This window comes from Chroicocephalus ridibundus, chromosome 2 (genome assembly GCF_963924245.1).
Source record: "Chroicocephalus ridibundus chromosome 2, bChrRid1.1, whole genome shotgun sequence".
Taxonomy (NCBI): Eukaryota; Metazoa; Chordata; class Aves; order Charadriiformes; family Laridae; genus Chroicocephalus; species Chroicocephalus ridibundus.
This window is the reverse complement of record NC_086285.1, coordinates 159,180,377-159,198,788: the sequence shown is the minus strand read 5'-3', so window position 1 is coordinate 159,198,788 and position 18,412 is coordinate 159,180,377. Positions and strand designations below refer to the sequence as shown.

General features: G+C 37.5%; 1 protein-coding gene across 6 annotated transcripts in view; it reads left to right on the top strand.

The window, feature by feature from the left end:
* ASAP1 (ArfGAP with SH3 domain, ankyrin repeat and PH domain 1) overlaps nt 1-18,412 on the top strand; it is a 194,275-nt gene that overhangs the window by 136,953 nt on the left and 38,910 nt on the right. For all 6 annotated transcript variants that reach the window (XM_063327541.1, XM_063327540.1, XM_063327537.1 and 3 more), the window contains 8 exons: nt 415-484; nt 3,880-3,967; nt 5,005-5,053; nt 11,540-11,703; nt 13,264-13,397; nt 14,455-14,546; nt 15,014-15,200; nt 16,299-16,384. In XM_063327541.1, the coding sequence (XP_063183611.1) occupies nt 415-484; nt 3,880-3,967; nt 5,005-5,053; nt 11,540-11,703; nt 13,264-13,397; nt 14,455-14,546; nt 15,014-15,200; nt 16,299-16,384 (870 nt within the window). The remainder of the gene's footprint in view (nt 1-414; nt 485-3,879; nt 3,968-5,004; nt 5,054-11,539; nt 11,704-13,263; nt 13,398-14,454; nt 14,547-15,013; nt 15,201-16,298; nt 16,385-18,412) is intronic.

The following is an 18,412-nucleotide window of genomic DNA, read 5'->3' as shown; positions in this document are numbered from 1 at the left end:
TTCTTAGAGCACATAATACATAGGGAGAAATGTTACTCTGTTCATGCACTGATTTTGATTGTTTTGTACTGTGAGTGGGTAAGGCACATTCTCCTAATGCACGTGCCACAAGTAATGAGGAATTTTCACGGTTCAAATCTGAACACAGGTCTGAATTTAATTTAGTAAATATAAAAAGCATCACAAGTTCTATTAAAAAGCATATTAAAAAGACAGCTATTATCTTTATAAGTCTCTAAAAGGTGATTAAGACCTGTCATAAGTCTTCAAGTTACTTTTGGTGAGGCCTTTAATAAAGTTTTGTCTGCATCTGTTTGTTTCTCAAGGCTAATCTTCTCAAAATGTTAATGGGATTAACGTATTTTGAAATCATGTCTAGTTACTGAATTTTTTGTTGTTGATGTTCTTCTGTAGGTTAAGGAAAGTATGGCAAAGAAGAAAGTGCACTGTTAAAAATGGAATTCTTACCATATCACATGCAACGGTAAGTTATTTTTATACCTTTTTATTAAAGTAACAATTTAACATTATCCTTTCCCGGTGAATCTGTTGGTGTTAATCCACTATTACAAAAAAGATGACAATTCTGCTTCTGACTGTTGAAGTTCTGTGGATTATCAGAAGTTGTAGACTGACTTCTGGCAATAACACTATACTTGTTGCTCTGTTAAAATTTTTCCTAGTTGCTTGCTGCTGACCACTAGTGGGAACAGGGCTTCAGGTTAAATGTTCTTACCGTACCTTTGGGATGTGGAGTGTGATTCATCTGAATAGAATGAAGGGTCTACAGTGTAGCTGTCTGCATCAGAGCAAGATCCTGTAGGCTCCTCGCTCAGCCCCTGGAGAGCTGGTCAACGTAGTCAAAGGAGTCTGGGCAGATTTGGTCAACTATCTTGTTATAAACTCAAATTCTGGCTGTTGACACTACTGGAAGACTGGCTTATACATAGATGTCTGTATTACAGATGTTTTATTCCTACATGGGGTGTTAACTATTTAAAATATTCATTTTGTAAAAAACTTAAAATCGTTCAACTAATCAGAGTAAGAAAATCAGAATAAAAGCTGGTTGGAAATTATTTTCAAAACTTCTTGTGGTCTGTATGAAGTGAATCCTTCTTTAGCCTTCTAAAATTTTTCTTCATTTTTTTTCCCACTGCTATAGCTTATGGCAGTTGATTTAATACTTAAATGTATTTACCAATAGTTTGATAAGAAAATGTCAAATATATTGAACAGACTTTTCAATGAATGCTTCAAATGGGTTTGCTCATAAGCGTTGTCATGGTATATCAGTGAAGCATGTAATTTGGAAACTCAGGAAGTGTTTGATATTAGATGTTATTGATAGCGCCTGACAGATGAGTGAGTGTGTTAATATTTTGAGTGCTTTCAACTAAAGGTGTGACATTTTGGGAAGTTTTGAACATACTATGTTCTGGGAATCAGGCATATGTCTGAAGTATCTTCCTGGGAATGCAAAATCATGAGGAAGCAGCATATCATCATGGTGGAGCCAGTCCTAAAACTGTCTTGTGGCAGCACAACACAACCTTGTTGTCAAGAAGAGTAACTCCTATTACTCTTGGTAAAAGAGATAGTCCCATTTCATCACCCTTCTTTCCCCCTCGCCCCAAATTCCACTGATGGCCATGAGTATCAGTGTCTAAAATTAACTACCTGACTTAAACAAATTAAAGGTAAGTTACTACATTTTGTACTGGAGGTTGGTTCTTTTTAATGGCTAGGAAGATATCCTCACCTCCTTTGAGGATTCACTTACTCAAACTGCTTACGCTTAGTTAGTAATACCTAGGCTAGTAATGGTTCAGTTATCACAATTTCTTTTAAAAAAATAATAAAAAAAAAATCATGTATTGTCAAGCTCAGGATTTGCCAATTTAGAATTCTTTTGATTACACTATCGATTGTAGTTTTCCTTTTCTTGTATATAGCTGTGTAAAAGCAATCCGTTTGCTCTTTTCTGTTGCAGTGCCGGGGGGAAAGTAATTTTCTTGTTTTCAATGATGAAAAGCTCAGATCATGACAGTGTGTTTGACACTAAACTTTGAAAACTGAGACTCCAATTGCATATTTACTCCTTCAAGGGGTTGCTCCTTAAGTGTTAAAAATATCATGTTTATAAGCTTGTTCTGACAAACATTTCACAATGTGGGAAACACGCTTCTAAAAATTTTTTTTTTCTGGTTTTGCGTTATTTTGATTGTAACACAAGCAACTTCCAAAACTTGGTTCAGAAGTATTAGGAGAAGGACTTGAGGGTGCTGGTGGATGAAAAACTCAACATGAGCAGGCAATGTGCGCTTGCAGCCCGGAGACCCAACCGCATCCTGGGCCGCATTAAAAGAAGCGTGGCCAGCAGATCGAGGGAGGTGATTCTGCCCCTCTTCTCCGCTTGGGTGAGACCCCACCTGGAGCACTGCATCCAGCTCTGGAGCCCTCAGAACAGGAAGGGCATGGACCAGTTGGAGCGGGTCCAGCGGAGGGCCACGAAGATGATCAGAGGGCTGGAGCACCTCTCCTGTGAGGACAGGCTGAGAGAGTTGAGGTTGTTCAGCCTGGAGAAGAGAAGGCTCCGAGGAGACCTCACAGCAGCCTTCCAGTACCTAAAAAGGGGCCTAGAGGAAGGATGGGGAGGGACTCTCTATCAGGGAGTGTAATGATAGGACATGTGGTAATGGCCTCAAGTTGAGAGAGGGTAGATTTAGATTGGATATCAGGAAGAAATTCTTTACTGTGAGGATGGTGAGGCACTGGCACAGGTTGCCCAGGGAAGTTGTGGATGCCCCATCCCTGGAGGTGTTCAAGGCCAGGCTGGATGGGGCTTTGAGCAGCCTGGTCTAGTGGGAGGTGTCCCTGCCCATGGCAGGGGGGGTTGGAACTAGGTGATCTTTAGGGTCCCTTCCAACCCAAACCATTCTGTGATTTACTGATAACTGACATCTCAAGTTCAGTTTATACCTGCCAGATATCCTAACTTTAATTCAGTATCTCTAGTTTCTGATAAACATGTATAAACCCCAAAATACTTTAAAGGTGTACTTAGTTATCATCAAATCAACATAGAATAGTTTAGGTTGGAAGGGACCTTTAAAGGGCATCTAGTCCCACTTCCCTGCAATGAGCAGGGACATCTTCCACTAGATCAGGTTGCTCAGACCCCGTCCAACCTGGCCTTGAATGTTTCCAGGGATGGGGCATCTACTACCTCTCTGGACAACCTGGACCAGTGTTTAACCACCCTCCTTGTAAAAAACTAATGTATCTATATCTAAGCTAAATCTACCCTCTTTCAGTGTAAAGCCGTTACTCCTTGTCCTATCGCAGCAGGCCCTGCTATAAAGTTTGTCCCCATCTTTCCTGTTACCGTCTTAAGTAACCTAATTACAGCAGAGAATATTAGTAGATGTAGAAGTTCTGAAACTCCAGATCTCCAGCTTCCCAATTCACTTTTAAATTTTTAGCGTTATATCTTTCATTTATTTAAAATGGGAGGAGAATCGGAATATGGGCATGCTGTAATGAAAAATTGCATAATAGATTTACCTTTGCTTATGAAATACAGCAAAAAAACCTTCAGTATTAGCATATTCTAAATTAAGGTTTGTTCCTTTATTTCCTTTCAAATAGTCAGGAAGGCTTGCCGTGAAAATTTTAGTTTTGTTTAAATTTAGTTTAGATTTAGCAATCTGTCCATTCTGACAGACCAAATCAAAGTCATGCTGGTCTCAAGCATTTTGAAGGTGTACGTGTATGCATGTCCCCACTTTAAGTTAACATCATATGTGCCCACTCCCCAAAAAGGAAAAATAATCCTAAATCAAGACATTTTTAAAGTAAAATAAATTTTCTTTTTAGTCCAACAGGCAACCAGCTAAACTGAATTTACTGACCTGCCAGGTGAAGCCAAATGCTGAAGATAAGAAGTCTTTTGATCTAATATCACGTATGTAGCAACTTCAGTACCGTCGTGCATTATGTGTGATTTCTAAAAATGTCATTACAGGATACTTTGAGTAAAAATGAGGCTACAGTTCAAAATGCAGATCTATAGCCAGATACATGCAGCACCTCATGCGTGTTCAGAACTCTAGTTTTGAGGAGAGGTTATCAGACAAATGAATTTAGAACCTTTTTTTTTTGTGTGTGTGTGACACAAATACTGTTCATTTGTGACAAACCATGAAATGCAGCATATGTGCTGTTCTAAGTTCAGAGAGATGTTTACCAGCTTAGTGGAACATGCATAAGCTGATAAAGGATATCACCAGCAAATGAAAAACACCTTTAGACTTATCTTGTTTTTCCTTCGGTGTTTGTTCTGCTTTTTGAGTGCTATTTTGGGGGGGCTGAATGTGACTTGTCTTCTCAGCATTAAAGCTTCTGAGATTTCCCTTCTTTCCATTTTGGTCTTGTATGGCAGGTATTTGTATCCAGTCTGATTTTTAAAACCACTTTTGAAGTCTATGAGCCAACTTACTGTGTTCAGTGTTTACATATATAGAATTAAACAACAAACAGTTCCAATATTCTGTATTTACAAGGACAGTCTATGAAACCTTTGAATGTGACAGATAACACCCAGTTTGTATCTCATCCATTTGTTAGTAAAAAGAAGTTTCTTAACCCAAACGGAGGGAAAAATGTATAATAGGAACAAATTTATTTTGCCCTTTTCCGCTACTTATGTTTCATATTTAACTTCAAAAGGGCAACATTTCACTTATATGCTTATTTTTCTTTAATGTTCCTAAACATAAGGCTTTTGAAATACAGACATTTGATGTAAATCAAAATTCACAATTTCATCTTTGTCTGTTTTTTTAGAATTTTTTTCTATAGCTATGAATAAAGTATTAATGTTGCTGGCTAAAAGCAATTGCTCTTAAAAGCTTTAGTTGTCAAATAGGTTTTAGTAACAAATATATTGATATTTTCAAATTTATGATGTGCCAAATGAAAAGATGTATTTATTTATTTCAGATAACAGAACATACCACTTTCAAGCAGAAGATGAACAGGAATACGTAGCGTAAGAATGTTTACATTTTTTCAAGTTTATTTTGCCAATAGTGGTGATAAAAATCACACGTAACAATGGAAACAGTTTTCTCAGTTAATGCAGAAGTAGTACCTACTGTCCATTTTTTCTGCAGTTGTGAATCTCTAGATGTAGACTATTTTCTGTCACATCCCAGGGCTCTTTGAAAACCTTGTAACATTAAAACCAAAACAAAAATCCCAGCCCGACCCAACCAAAACCCCATTTAGATTGTGTGCCCTGCTGCCCATGGTTCGTGTGCAGTTGCTTGGCATGATATAGTAGATCAGGTTATGAGGGTTCAAATGAAATGTTTTTAAATTCTTCTTAGCTCTTCTATGTCAACCCTCTTTTGTAGTTACTTCTTTTCCTCCTGATCCTACCTTTTCCTTTAAGCTAAAAATAATAAATAGATAAAAGATCTCAATATAACACACAGAAACTATTTACGGGTAATGCATCTTTTCTACTGTAGGCCTAGAAACAAACAGCAAAGCATATCTCTCTGAGATTTGTGCACTTCAAAATCCAGTAACTTGCTTCATTACTTCCCATGTTTCCAACCAGATCATTTCCTTTAAAACAATCTTTCCTCCTGCAATGTCAAGAACTACTTCTTGTCCTGGGAACCATGTACCTCTCTTTTTCCTCCTGAATGTTGTTCTTGGTGTCATCAAACACGTATTGTGCAATCCAGTGCTCATCACCTGACAATTTTAAGAATAAAGTTGCTAATGAAGAGGGCAGCAACCCTGATCCTTCCAGGGTGCCTCATTCTTCAGGACCGTTGTGCTCTTTTGTTACATGTCCGTGTTCTAATGGAAGACTGTGTTGCTCCATGTGTAGTTTAAAGGTACAGGGAATGTTTGTAGGGTATTTTTAGTTGTTTGGTGGTGTTGGGAGGCAACGGCATTGACAGCTCCACATTGGGAGGCATGGGTGAAATGAGAAGGCTGGAGAATTCCTTGTCATGCAGCTATTGCCTTCCAGAGTCTCCCACAGCTTAATGTTGGCCCTTAGAGGGCAAAGCTGACTTGCTAGTCATGCTTATTGTATTCATTCTGGAACGTAATTATTTCAGTAATTTTCTCAATCAAGAAGAAAAAACTGTTATTTCTGATCAGTAATGTGCTTGATGAGTCATAAGTTTTTGTGTCTCTGCCATAAATTAGTTTTTACGATATTTGTTGGTTTAAAAGGTGATGTTTTGTTGGGGTTTTTTTGCCTTAATGCATGAGCAAGGTAGGGAGAGAATACATTATTAACATACTTCTTCGTATTGGCAGGTCAATAAATTTGATTTATCAGCCTGCCTGTTGGACTGATTTGAAATTCCAGGCTGATCTTGTTTCCCATTACAAGCGTAATTCCTATTTGTTTGCCACTGAAGTCTGCTTTATCACTTTAAAGTCTAGTGGCTGAGAAAATGACTTGTACTGGAATACAGAATCATAGAATATCTCAAGATGGAAGGAACCCATAAGGATCGTTGAGTCCAACTCCCTGCTCCTCACAGGACTTTCTAAAACTGCTTCTTGAACTCTGACAGGCTTGGTGCCATGACCACATCCATGGAGAGGCTGTTCCAGTGATCAACCACCCTCAGTGAAGAACCTTTTTCTAATATCCCATCTGAACTTGCCCTGATGCAGATTCATTCCATTCCCTCATGTCCTATCGCTGGTCACCAGAGAGAGGAGATCAGCACCTCCCCCTCCGCTGCCCCCCTTGAGGAAGGTGTAGGCTGCCATGAGGTCACCCCTCAGCCTTCTCTTCTCCACGCTGAACAAGCCAAGTGACCTCAGACACTCCTTTTAAGTCTTGCCCTCAAGGCCTTTCACCATCTTGGTCTCCCTCCTCTGGACACACTGTAATAGTTTGTTGTCCTTATATTGGAGGCACCCAAAACTGCAGACCGTACTTGAGGTGGGACCGCACCAGTGGAGTGTAGTAGTTTTTTGGTTTTGCAAGTTTAAAAAGCTTTGTTTAGCTAAAGAGACCTTAGTTGCATCCAAGTGTTGGAATACACACAGACAAACTAAGAGAACCTAAGTGTATTTTGCCTGTATTGGCATTGTAAGCAACCAACAACAAAGGCATTATAATGCTTGCTGCTCGAGACAAGTGTCCCGTTTCAGAAAATTACTTAAGTGACCCAAGTAATGGTATGTAGTTTGAGATGCACACAGTCTCTTTTTTTCCTTAGGACAATTTCTGTAATACCTTTAGTTAAGTTTATCAACCAGAATGACTTAATATGTTGATGAAAAGCTACAATATAACCAAATGTTCTGTTTTTCTTGTGCAGCCACTGAGTAGGTCCTAAGCAGCCTTATTATCTAAGGTGTCTTGTGAACAGCACCCTTTGACTTACAACCTTGTTGATTTAAGAGCATTCAGCAGGAACTACATGATGTAGCTCCTCAGCTAGAGTTGTCATCCTCTTATTCCAGTTTCCACTTGACTTATATATGTGTGCTTCTCTCTTGACCCTTTCTTCTCCACCTTGTGTGTCATCCACCATTTTAGTGCTGCCTCTGTTCTGTCTTTTTTTTTCTTTGTGTACCAATTGAAAAATAAATGCATAAATAGATTTTCAAATCACTTTTCTTTCAGAATCATAGAATTGTTAGGGTTGGAAGGGACCTTAAAAATCATCTAGTTCCAACCCCCCTGCCATGGGCAGGGACATCTCCCACTAGATCAGGTTGCTCAGAGCCCCATCCAGCCTGGCCTTGAACACTTCCAGGGATGGGGCATCCACCACTTCTCTGAGCAACCTGTTCCAGTGTCTCACCACCCTCATGGTGAAGAACTTCTTTCTGATGTCCAGTCTGAATTGTCCCATCTCTAGTTTTAATCCATTACCTTTGGTCCTACCATTACCTGACATCCTAAAAAGTCCCTCACCAGCTTTCTTGTAGGCCCCCTTAAGGTACTGGTAGGCCACTATAAGGTCTCCTCGGAGCCTTCTTTTCTCCAGACTGAACGACCCCAACTCTCTCAGTCTGTCCTCATAGGAGAGGTGCTCCAGCCCTCTGATCGTCCTCGTGGCCCTTCTCTAATCACATCTAAATAGAGAATAAAGCAAGATGCATTTCTGTACACTATAGTTTAATTGACCTTGCATACATTTTCCTAGTGATCATTTTAAACTCCTTCCATAAATAGCTCCTCAAACTACTTAAAAATAAAAATAACTTAAAAGCAGATGGTTTAAAATACAAATCACTGAAGCCTATATTCTGTTACAGGTTTGTTAGTGCTTCCCCTCAAACATTTCCTTTAGTCCAGTGCATTTCTTGATTTTTATCTAGCCAGCTGTCTGTGACCTTTAATTACTGCTTGACTGTCCTTAAAATTCTCAGTGGATTATTAGTTTCTCTAGTAGATAAAGTGCAGTGTGTGCAGGGGTCGGGGGGAGGTTGTAGATATCTTTGTGTCTATCATAAGAAATGTAACCTCAGATCTCTAAAATAACCAGATTTATTTTTCTAGCATATATGAGAATAGGTACTTTCTACTTTTTGATAATTGTGGATGGGGCCGAACATACTCCAAACATGACCTTTTTCTACCCTCTTTTTGAAGGTCAGAAGTATATCCACTTCTGTAGGAAATGCCTGGATTATAAACAAAGCTAGATTGAGAAATTTTGCTTTGAAGACACACGCATCTAACTTCAGTCTCGTGTTCAGCAGCAGTCTTCAGGCATTTTTTAATTTTGGAAGACTGATCTGGAAGGTCTTGATTCTCTCTGTTGCTTCTTCCGTCTAAAAAAGTTGTTTCTGAATATTTGAAAAATATTTCACTATTCTTGTTCTATTTATGCATTTACCTGGTAACATCAATGTTGCAATAGCAATTGTCAGAAAAGACAGAGATAATTTTTTATTGAAAAATAGGAAAAACTCCTATTAGACTGGTTGTTATTTTTGGGGAGGAGGCTTTTATTGGCTTAGACATACTGAAGAAAAATAAGAGGAATCTGAGTGAGAGTCTGGTCCACCCAAGATTAATGAATACTTCTGCTTCCTTCATTGGATCCAGAAGTCACCCATGATGCCAGATTTTTTTTAGCGTCATTTCTTCAAAACTGGGAATCTCCAGCAAACAAAATCCCTTAAAGGGTCATTCGAAACTGCCGAGATCCAAAAAAAAAAAAAAAAAAAAAAGTGTAGTAGAAGACTGGACAGCCTGTCTCGTTGTATTAGACGGAAGACAAAGCAATTCTCTAAGACTTAAGTAATTTTTACATTATTTGAAAGAACACTGCAAAGTATTACTAGAAGCTTTTTGACTAGTTAGCTTGACACTGGTGGTATTGTGAAATAACTATATATTAAAAAAAAAAGGAAGAAAAAAAAGACTAGTGCAGATAAGGAGAAAAGGGAAGAACAGCAGTCATAAGACAGTTTTTATAAACTGTTGACACTGCGTTAATATACCATATTTACTGATTTGACTTGCTTATTTCTGAGCGTGCAGCACGCGAGGAAGGTCTGGTGACCTGCTGGGGACTTCTTGTATAAATAGCACCAGTCATTAAGACTGTGTCTGTTATTGCGCTTGTGATAAATGGCCCTCGGTGCTGGTGTCTGGGAAGAGCCGTCGCTGTGGTGCCTCTCGCTCCGACTGTCTCGCAGGCGACACCAGTGACACGCAGCCTTGGACAGTGGGTTCCCTCTAGCTGAGGAAACACAATCCAAATAAATTTCTGCTCTTACAGTTTATAAACTTGTAATATGGAAATCTGTATCAAACTAACAGCTGGCTCAGTCATGTCATGTTTATTTTAAGTGCATCTAATAATTTTTTTTAATTGTTACTGCATAGTTGAGTTTTATTCAAATTCTGCCTTTTTAACAAACTAATCAAATTGTAACCCTGAAAGAAATTGTCAACAAATGTCAGAATAAATGTTGTCTGTCTGAGATTATTTTAGTCTGAGCGTTTAACACAACATTACTATAATATTAGAAGCAATACACTGCCACCACTTATTTTTTTTAATAACATTGGATTTCATCAGAAAAATTGCAGAAGAATGCCATCTAGTGTGGGTTCTTATATTGTATCCTCTAACTAGAGGGAGATATTAATGTAAATATATTGCTTTCAGCATGTAAACTACGGAGCAGGTTTGTTTTCAGATCTTTCAATTTCTCTTTCATTTTTAAAGTTGATTTTTTCAATAATTTTTTAACTTCTTTTAGGTTATTTTTGTAAGTTCTCAAATTATTCTGTGCCCATAAAAATTTAAAAAAATATGTGTATGAATAGATGTATGAATAATGTACAGTTCCCATGTACCAATTCAGGCTCTGAATCTGTATTGCCAGACTATATACATCATTTTCCCTCTGACGTCCTTTAAAGTTTATCTTTGCAATATTATTCCAGTGAGAAATGGTGAATTTCAATCTGAAGTTCTATTAGTTTGCTTAGGTGACCGTAGCCGTTTTAGCACATTTCAGAAGATTGTTGACTGCAGACAATTGTAATGCTGTAAATGGGAAATGGATTGAGGACACCGCAAATTTAAGATATTTCTACATAAAAAACGTGTATTTGCAGTAGATCTAAAAACATCTAAAATCACTAGAGCTGGGAGGATTAGTTTTTTTTCAGCTTGCTGTAAGTTAGGCAACACTGCATCTGCAATATGCCTGTCCTTAGTAGAACCGCTTTCCCCTCTTCGCTTCCACCTGTAGGGCAGCAGCCACTGAGAGGGTTTTTTTGTTTGTTTTTAATTAAAACATTACTGTGTAAACAAAAACTTGCAGAGCTGGGGGAGGGGGGAGGAAGAGGAACTAGTGCCTGAAATATCATTAAAGAGTCTTGATTTGTTGCAGTCAACATTTGCTCTTAAATTTTTATGTTGGCTATCAATATTGTTACTCTCCTGTCATCTTCTCTTCCTTTTCCCATTTGTTGCCATGGCAATTTTCATTAATTTGGATGTTACAGTCTGATTAGTGCACCGAGACCTGCATTTTGAAAGGCAACTAGACCTCAACACACTCAAAAATGTGCTTCCTGTCTCTTCTATGAAGAGTGATATGCACATTGGAGAAAGTAGTTGTTATAATTTTCTCCTTTAATAATGGGACAGACTTCAGGAAGATCTTGGGCACCTACTTTTAAAGCAGTTAAATTTACAGGAGCGTAATTGCACCCTTTCTCTTCCACAGCTTTTGCTTTTTTGAGGAACCGGAAAACTCTACTGCTTTGACTTTAAAATTGTTTCACCAAAGGGACATTAGAATTAAAACTTTTTTCTCTTTGTCTTTTCTCATTCTTACTTTCCGTTTCTCAATTCTTTCCTTTCTGTCTCTCGTGTTTTCCCCCCTCAGTCTCTCCCACAATATTCCCTGTATTCCCACTAATATTTTGTTCCTGGCAAGCTTTCTACGGTTTATAGATTAACTTGTATTTGCAAATGCAGATCTCATGAAGGTCTTTATCTTGTGCTAGATGGATATCAGTATTGACTAACAGCAAAGAAGAAGCATTAAATATGGCATTCCGTGGAGAGCAGAGCACAGGGGAGAACAGTTTAGAGGATCTGACAAAAGCCATTATTGATGACATACAGAGATTACCCGGAAATGAAGTCTGTTGTGATTGTGGCTCACCAGGTATCTCAATTTGTTCATGTCATCAACTTCTTGTTGGGAGCAAAGTAATATCTTTAAAGCATTGTTTGTAAGAGTGCGAACTAATTTTCTAAGTGATGTGTTGGTCAGTCTTCAACCTGTTTTTAAAAGAACAAATGTGACTTTCATACGTTAGTTCCGTTTAATTCACTAAAATATTTTTGTGTGTTGTCTGTGCTTACTTCCAGCAGTTCAAGCCCCTCTGGAGTTTGAACTGTTCTTGTTGCACTGTCTCTAGATGCTTGTTGCACTTGAATGGAAGTTGCTTGGCATCACTGATCCTGTGCATGCTACTAAGTAGAAGTGAGTAATGCTTAGACAATGGTTGTGGAAAAATTGACCTGGCCAGGATCTTATTCTGAGGTTTTATCTTGGCATGAGACTACTGGAATTGCAGTACGAAAACCATCCAGAGGCGGAATAAGTAGTCTTGCGCAAAGAATGAGACCCAGAGTTGGAATCCTATCAGGTTATATCCTCAGAAGTAAAGCGTTACAGGTCAGTTGTATGTCTCTTAGAGCTTGACAAGAGTCAACTTGTCATAGAGCTACTGAATCGATGTGGTAGGTGGCAGCACTTACAGCTTCCACAGCTAAAGAGACACTTGAAGAAGGTGATATTCATTTGGAACCGAGTATAGATAGTGTGTGTCTTGAAGATGCTTGCTGATGTGGAATTGATCCAAATAAGAAATAACTAGATGAAAAATACAAAGTGGAATATAATTATGTCAAATCCTGGAATTGGTTCATTCAATTCTTTCATCATGTAAGGCTACAAAAACTTCGGATTACGGTTTCATTCCTCTTTTAATTTATAGTGAAGTTTTAAGCTTCACTCCTGCATTCCAGCTTGCTGCTTTAAAACTGTTGATTTAATGCTTTATCAGTTAATAGTTGAGATCACGGAAGAGATTAATTTGAAGACATGGATGGACACAAAATATGTCTAGAGCTTTTTCTTTTCCTTAAGAACTGGTCTTGCTTCTTATGTAGCATTCATATTATAAGATCTATTCTAATATTACGTCCAGATCTCCTCTACAACAGCAATTTTTATATTTTTTTTTTTGCTGTACTAGCCAGTGTTCCTTAAATTTTCTACAACGTATTACTGTTTTACATATTGGAAAATGCTATGATTAATCTTCTATGAAGAAAGAGTACTTAACGTTTACAAAGTAAATATTAAAACTTCAGAAGTTGCCAACAGTGGAATTCAGGAGATCTGTTCCTTTTAAAAACAGGAAACAAAAGCCTTACCTTCTTTCTACAGGAAACAAATCCTGAATGTATTCAAATATGGTCGTTCAATATGGATTTATAAGTCTAAATTCAGTGCCTTTGGGACTGTCCCTAAATCTGAAAGACTTAATTCCGTTGTGGTAAAATTTGCACTGCAGTTTGGAGAAAAGTATGAAATATTCTTAAGTTTGTTAAAATATTAAATGAAGAATCATTTCAGAATACCTTGGGAGTTCTTACCACCATTGAAAACTTTTTCTTGGGCTTTGATTAAATATTTTGTTTTTCAATTCTACAGATCCAACATGGCTATCAACTAATTTGGGCATTTTAACCTGCATTGAGTGTTCTGGAATACATAGGGAAATGGGTGTCCATATTTCTCGAATCCAGTCTTTGGAATTAGACAAATTAGGAACGTCTGAACTCTTGGTAAGTTTCTTTAATTTGGATTTATTTTTTTTTCTTAGTCAAAAGTTGACCTATATATAGGAAACATTCAGGTGTATAATTTACAGTTAATTGTTTTCAAGGTATGGGTTTTGCAGAATTTCTTCTTCATATTTTTGTATGTATCTTAAGAGAGGGTTTTTACTATGACGTATTATTGATGCTTCTCAATCCTGAGGCTTTGCGGAATGAATACTTGTTGTGATTAGTGCTGTGAGAATGATCATTAGCTCATTAGTTGATCTTGACCCTAAATCAGGACAGTCTAAAATGACATGCAATTTTAAAAAATGAAAGCTAATTTAACTTGACAAGTGAGAATGATCATTGCTAATTTTGACAGAAGAGCGTTGGATGAATCTTTTAATTTGATGGAAGAAACCCTGTAAAGTTAAAGTCATGAAAGGAATCGGATGTGAGACTACTGGAAAAAAAAGGGGGAGGGAGAAAAAAATACAAAAAACCTCACCCCAGTTACAGCAGGGTTCTCTCCCCACCTGTTTGGCCTGTGAGAAGATGCTTGCTACAGAGATTTTGTATGGGAAAAGGGAGAGAAGATAGAAGACAATTCTGGATTTGTGTATAGGTTTAACGTTAGCACTAGTACTCTTCTTGAAATCTTGTGTTGTTTGAAAAGTTACTATTCATTTAACTAAGTCATTTTACTAAGCATGACTTTCCAGTAGATCTGAGTTTCTTTCCAAAAGGAACTCCCTGATCAGTGTAGTAGCACTGTGTCAATGTTCACACTGCTCGTTCCTCATTCTGCTTTTATACTGGAGGCAAATTGTCTTGAAATACAAATAATTAGCTGAGACTCTGAAGACTATTGTACAAGTTCTGGGATGATAGGATTCACACTTCAAAATATTTTTAATTGCTTTATATTTAAATATAGTCATCATGCTTTAATTTTGCGATCCCATGTGTTCCATCTTTTATGGATAGTGTGGAAAATGAACTTCAGTATTCCAGTTCTTAGGTTGCTTTTAGACGCCAAAAACCCCCACCCTCATAAATATTTTTTTTCTTATTGCAGCTGGCCAAGAATGTAGGAAATACTAGTTTTAATGATATTATGGAGGGGAATTTACCTAGTCCTTCACCTAAACCCAGTCCATCAAGTGATATGTAAGTTTTGAATCTCTAAATGCTTTAACGCTAAGTTTACTGTGGAACATATATGTGATGTAAGGTGTAAAAACATCTTTTAACCTACTATGCTGTCGTCTAGCTGACTCAGTATTTTTTCTTTTATCCTGCTTTTAACCTATTTTTCATGCTTATCCTGTTTTTAACCTGCAGATATGTTTCTATGAGAAATCCCATTTCAGGATTTGTTTTTTCTTTGGTCTTAGTCCCCAGAGTCAGAGTGATTTTCATATGTAACAAGAAGGCAGGATAAAATTGAATATGTACTTTATTTGTGGGCTTGTTTGCAAGACAGACATGCATTATAATAATAAAGAACAGTCTTTATCAGACAGTTTTCTTCTTCCCTTCTCAGCTCCTGAGTTGGACAAGATGATTTTGAATTTAAATCATTGACCCATTTTTCTAAAAATTTCTAAACCAATATCTATTTTTGCACCCCACAGGACTGCACGTAAAGAATTTATCACTGCTAAATATGTGGATCATAAGTTCTCTAGGAAGACTTGTGCATCTGCAGCAGCTAAACTGAGTGAATTACTTGAGGCTGTCAAATCCAGGGATTTACTTGCACTAATTCAAGTCTATGCAGAGGGAGTAGAGCTAATGGAGCCACTGTTAGAGCCTGGACAGGTAAGATTATCAGGTAAACAAAGCAGAATATTTTAAATAATGTCTATTTGTAAAATATGCAGGGCTGCTACCTTAGATACTAAACCAAGAGAAATAACAGATGAAAGTGGTGGGTTTTTTCTTCCTTTCCTAAGTGTGGCATCCGTGTGGGAAGGGAAAAGAAGATTGTCCCCCATTGGCCTAAAGGAGTGTGAAATGTGATAGTAATATCATGCAACGTCCTAGATGCAGAGTGTGTTGAAAAGCACCTGTTCTACAGGATTTTTTTTTAGGAAGAGGCCCAGAGAGAGAGGGCTTGACATGATAACCCGGGGTCACCTGGTATCACAGGCAGTATCGTACCTGCTTTTAAAGATGTTGCTGAAGGAACACATTACTGCCTGTATACAAGTCTCTGTTTACTCTATATGAAGAAAGAGTAAATCTGATGCCTTCACAGCTTCTGATGAAACGTTTACAGAAGTGCAGTTTCTTTCAACAGGAAGAGTACCTTTTGGGGGTTGGGTTTTTTGTTTTGGTTTTTTTTTTTTGGTATGATCACCAATTGAAATGTAGTCTGCAGTTAGGACATTTATAGCAGCATTCTCCACTGTAAGTTCTCTGGTGTTTAATGAAGTCGTATTTTTTAAAAAGTTGTGACTTTAATTCTAAATGTAGGTACTGTAATATACCTTTTTTTTTTTTTTTTAAATGCCCGTTATGATCAATAGGAGTTAATGAAATCTGGTTCTAGATTATTTTCTCATGCAACTTTTAAACTGGATTAAAGAGCATTTATATTTTCATTTAAATGTGTTGATGCATACGTTATATGAATAAAAAATAAAGTATGATTCATTTTAAGTTCAACGAGAAGAAATCCGGTATTTGGGCATGAGCAACCCCATGCACCAATATACGCTGGGAACCGAGCAGCTAGAAAGCAGGTTGGCAGAAGAAGACCTGGGGGTCCTGGTGGACACCAAGTTGAACATGAGCCAGCAGTGGGCCCTTGTGGCAAGGAAGGCCAATGGTATCGCAGGCTGCAGGGGGGGTCTGATATTATAAGCTTTGCAGAACTAAGGCACAAAAATCTAACTTCCGTTTCCATCTGTTTAGGAGCCAGGTGAAACAGCACTTCATTTAGCAGTCCGGACTGCTGACCAAACCTCTCTCCATCTGGTTGACTTCCTTGTACAAAACTGGTATGGATTGCTCATTTTTCATTAAATTATGCATGAAAATGCAGGTGTTCAAAGCTATCCTTGCAGTGATTTGGACAGTGTTTGCTCATCGCTTATAATCGTTCTCCGTAGACATCTTTCAAAAGAGCATAATTTAATACCTTTTAGTTGAGCTTTGTGCTCCTAATGAGTAGTGAGAGAGGGAGAAGTGTAGATTAAAAACATGGAAAGCAGTTATATTAAAAATAGGATGAAAGGAAAAACTGTGTAGAGCAAAAGAGAGCCTTAATTTAGAACACAGGGCAGTATGAAACAATGCAAGCAAATAGCTCAGGTAAAGGAGGGATGACAAGTAAATGGTCCAAATACAGGACACGTGCAAAGGAATCGTAAGAGTAGAAAACAAGGATCTTTCTCATAAAATTAGGAATAGAAGCTAGATTGACTTTGAAAAAGGTGTTCTGATAGTTAATAAACTGTATTAAAGCTATTAAGAGCATAATTTCTTAACTTTCAACATCTAGTTTATTGGCTGAGCTATTCTTTGTTGTCAAGAGATGTGTTCAGAGAAGTGAAAAACCTTAATGAAAACATCTTCTTAAAATAAATAATCAGGTGGTGTCATGGTACAACATTATTTTTTATATATTTCACAATATAGGTAATGATTAAATGAGATCAATTCCACTCCACTTCTATGGTATGCTATTAAGTGAAAGAAGCTGCAGTTGCTTGCTGTGTCAGATGGTGGGTTTTGCAGAACGTTGAGAGAGGAGGGCTGGGGAAACAGACACAGAAGACTCATCACAACTTGCTTGAGCTGGCAGAGGGAAGGGTAGAGGATTTTTTTTAATTTTTTATTTTCCCTCAGCATAGCGAGTCATACCTGGTATTGAAATGCAGTCAGTGAATACTTATTTTTTTGCCTTCCCGTCTCTAATAGTTAATGTGGCGTTGTATATACGGAGGGTTAGAGAGGAAGTTTGGTCTTCTGGTAACAGCACAGACTTGGAATCCATGTTCCTGACACCATCCCTTGAGCTATGTGGGCTGTTTGTGTAACCTTCACTTAAACCTTATTCTGTCACTACTCCCTTGTGTTAAATGGAGTGCTGACTATTGTAGGAGTGTTATTAAAGTATAAAATAAAAAGCTACTAATATTTGCAAGCTGCTTGAGATCACAATTTGCAAAATGTTTTAGAAGCCCAAATTATTATCTTGAGTATTATTAAGGATTTTTTATTTTGGATTATTATTTAAAATTATTTTGTTTAGTTAGGAAGCTTCATAGTTTCTTCAGACAACTATCATCTTTCACATGCTTCTGTCTCCTGTCTGCATTTTTGTCTCAATCTCAGATTTAAGGGCATCTTTACAACCGTATGGGCTCGGCACTTGCTGCTGAGTATGAGCGTTACTGAGTGGAAAAAAAGCTGTCATCTTCTGAGCTTTTCTTTTCAGTTTTATAAATGTATTATATTGATCGTAATGTGGCAGTAACTTTTTCTGAGAAACCTTGTTTAAGAAATTGAAAGCTGAAGGAAGTACAATTTTAAAAAGTCCTCTGAACCCGTTTGCATAGCTTGCCTTTCCCTAACTCAGTGTGTATCCATAACTTCTTATGACTCTTCTGTGCATCCTCACGGCCACCCTCTTCATAGTTCCTTGAATGCATAGGACTTATTAACCTATTCTAGGTGCATGAAAATAATTTTTCAGATATTTTTTTATTGGGCTAATTTAGCATGTTTGAAAAAGACATTCCAGAAAAGTGGCAGGTGGAAAACAACTGGCATAACCTTAGAAAGCATTAAGTTTGAATCTTTGAGTTTCACTTTTTTTTTTTTTGGATGAACATCTGTAGATGCTCAGTCCTTTTCAACCACAGCTTGGTAATTTCTAGTATGCTTGGAACTGTTCTTAATAGTCTTTGAAAGTAATGTTTAGTTTAAAAATATTTCTTTCTACTTCGCATTTGTCCAGTAAAGTAGTTATGCATTTATCATTTATAGGGATACTAGATCTGAAACGAACAGCACAGCATACT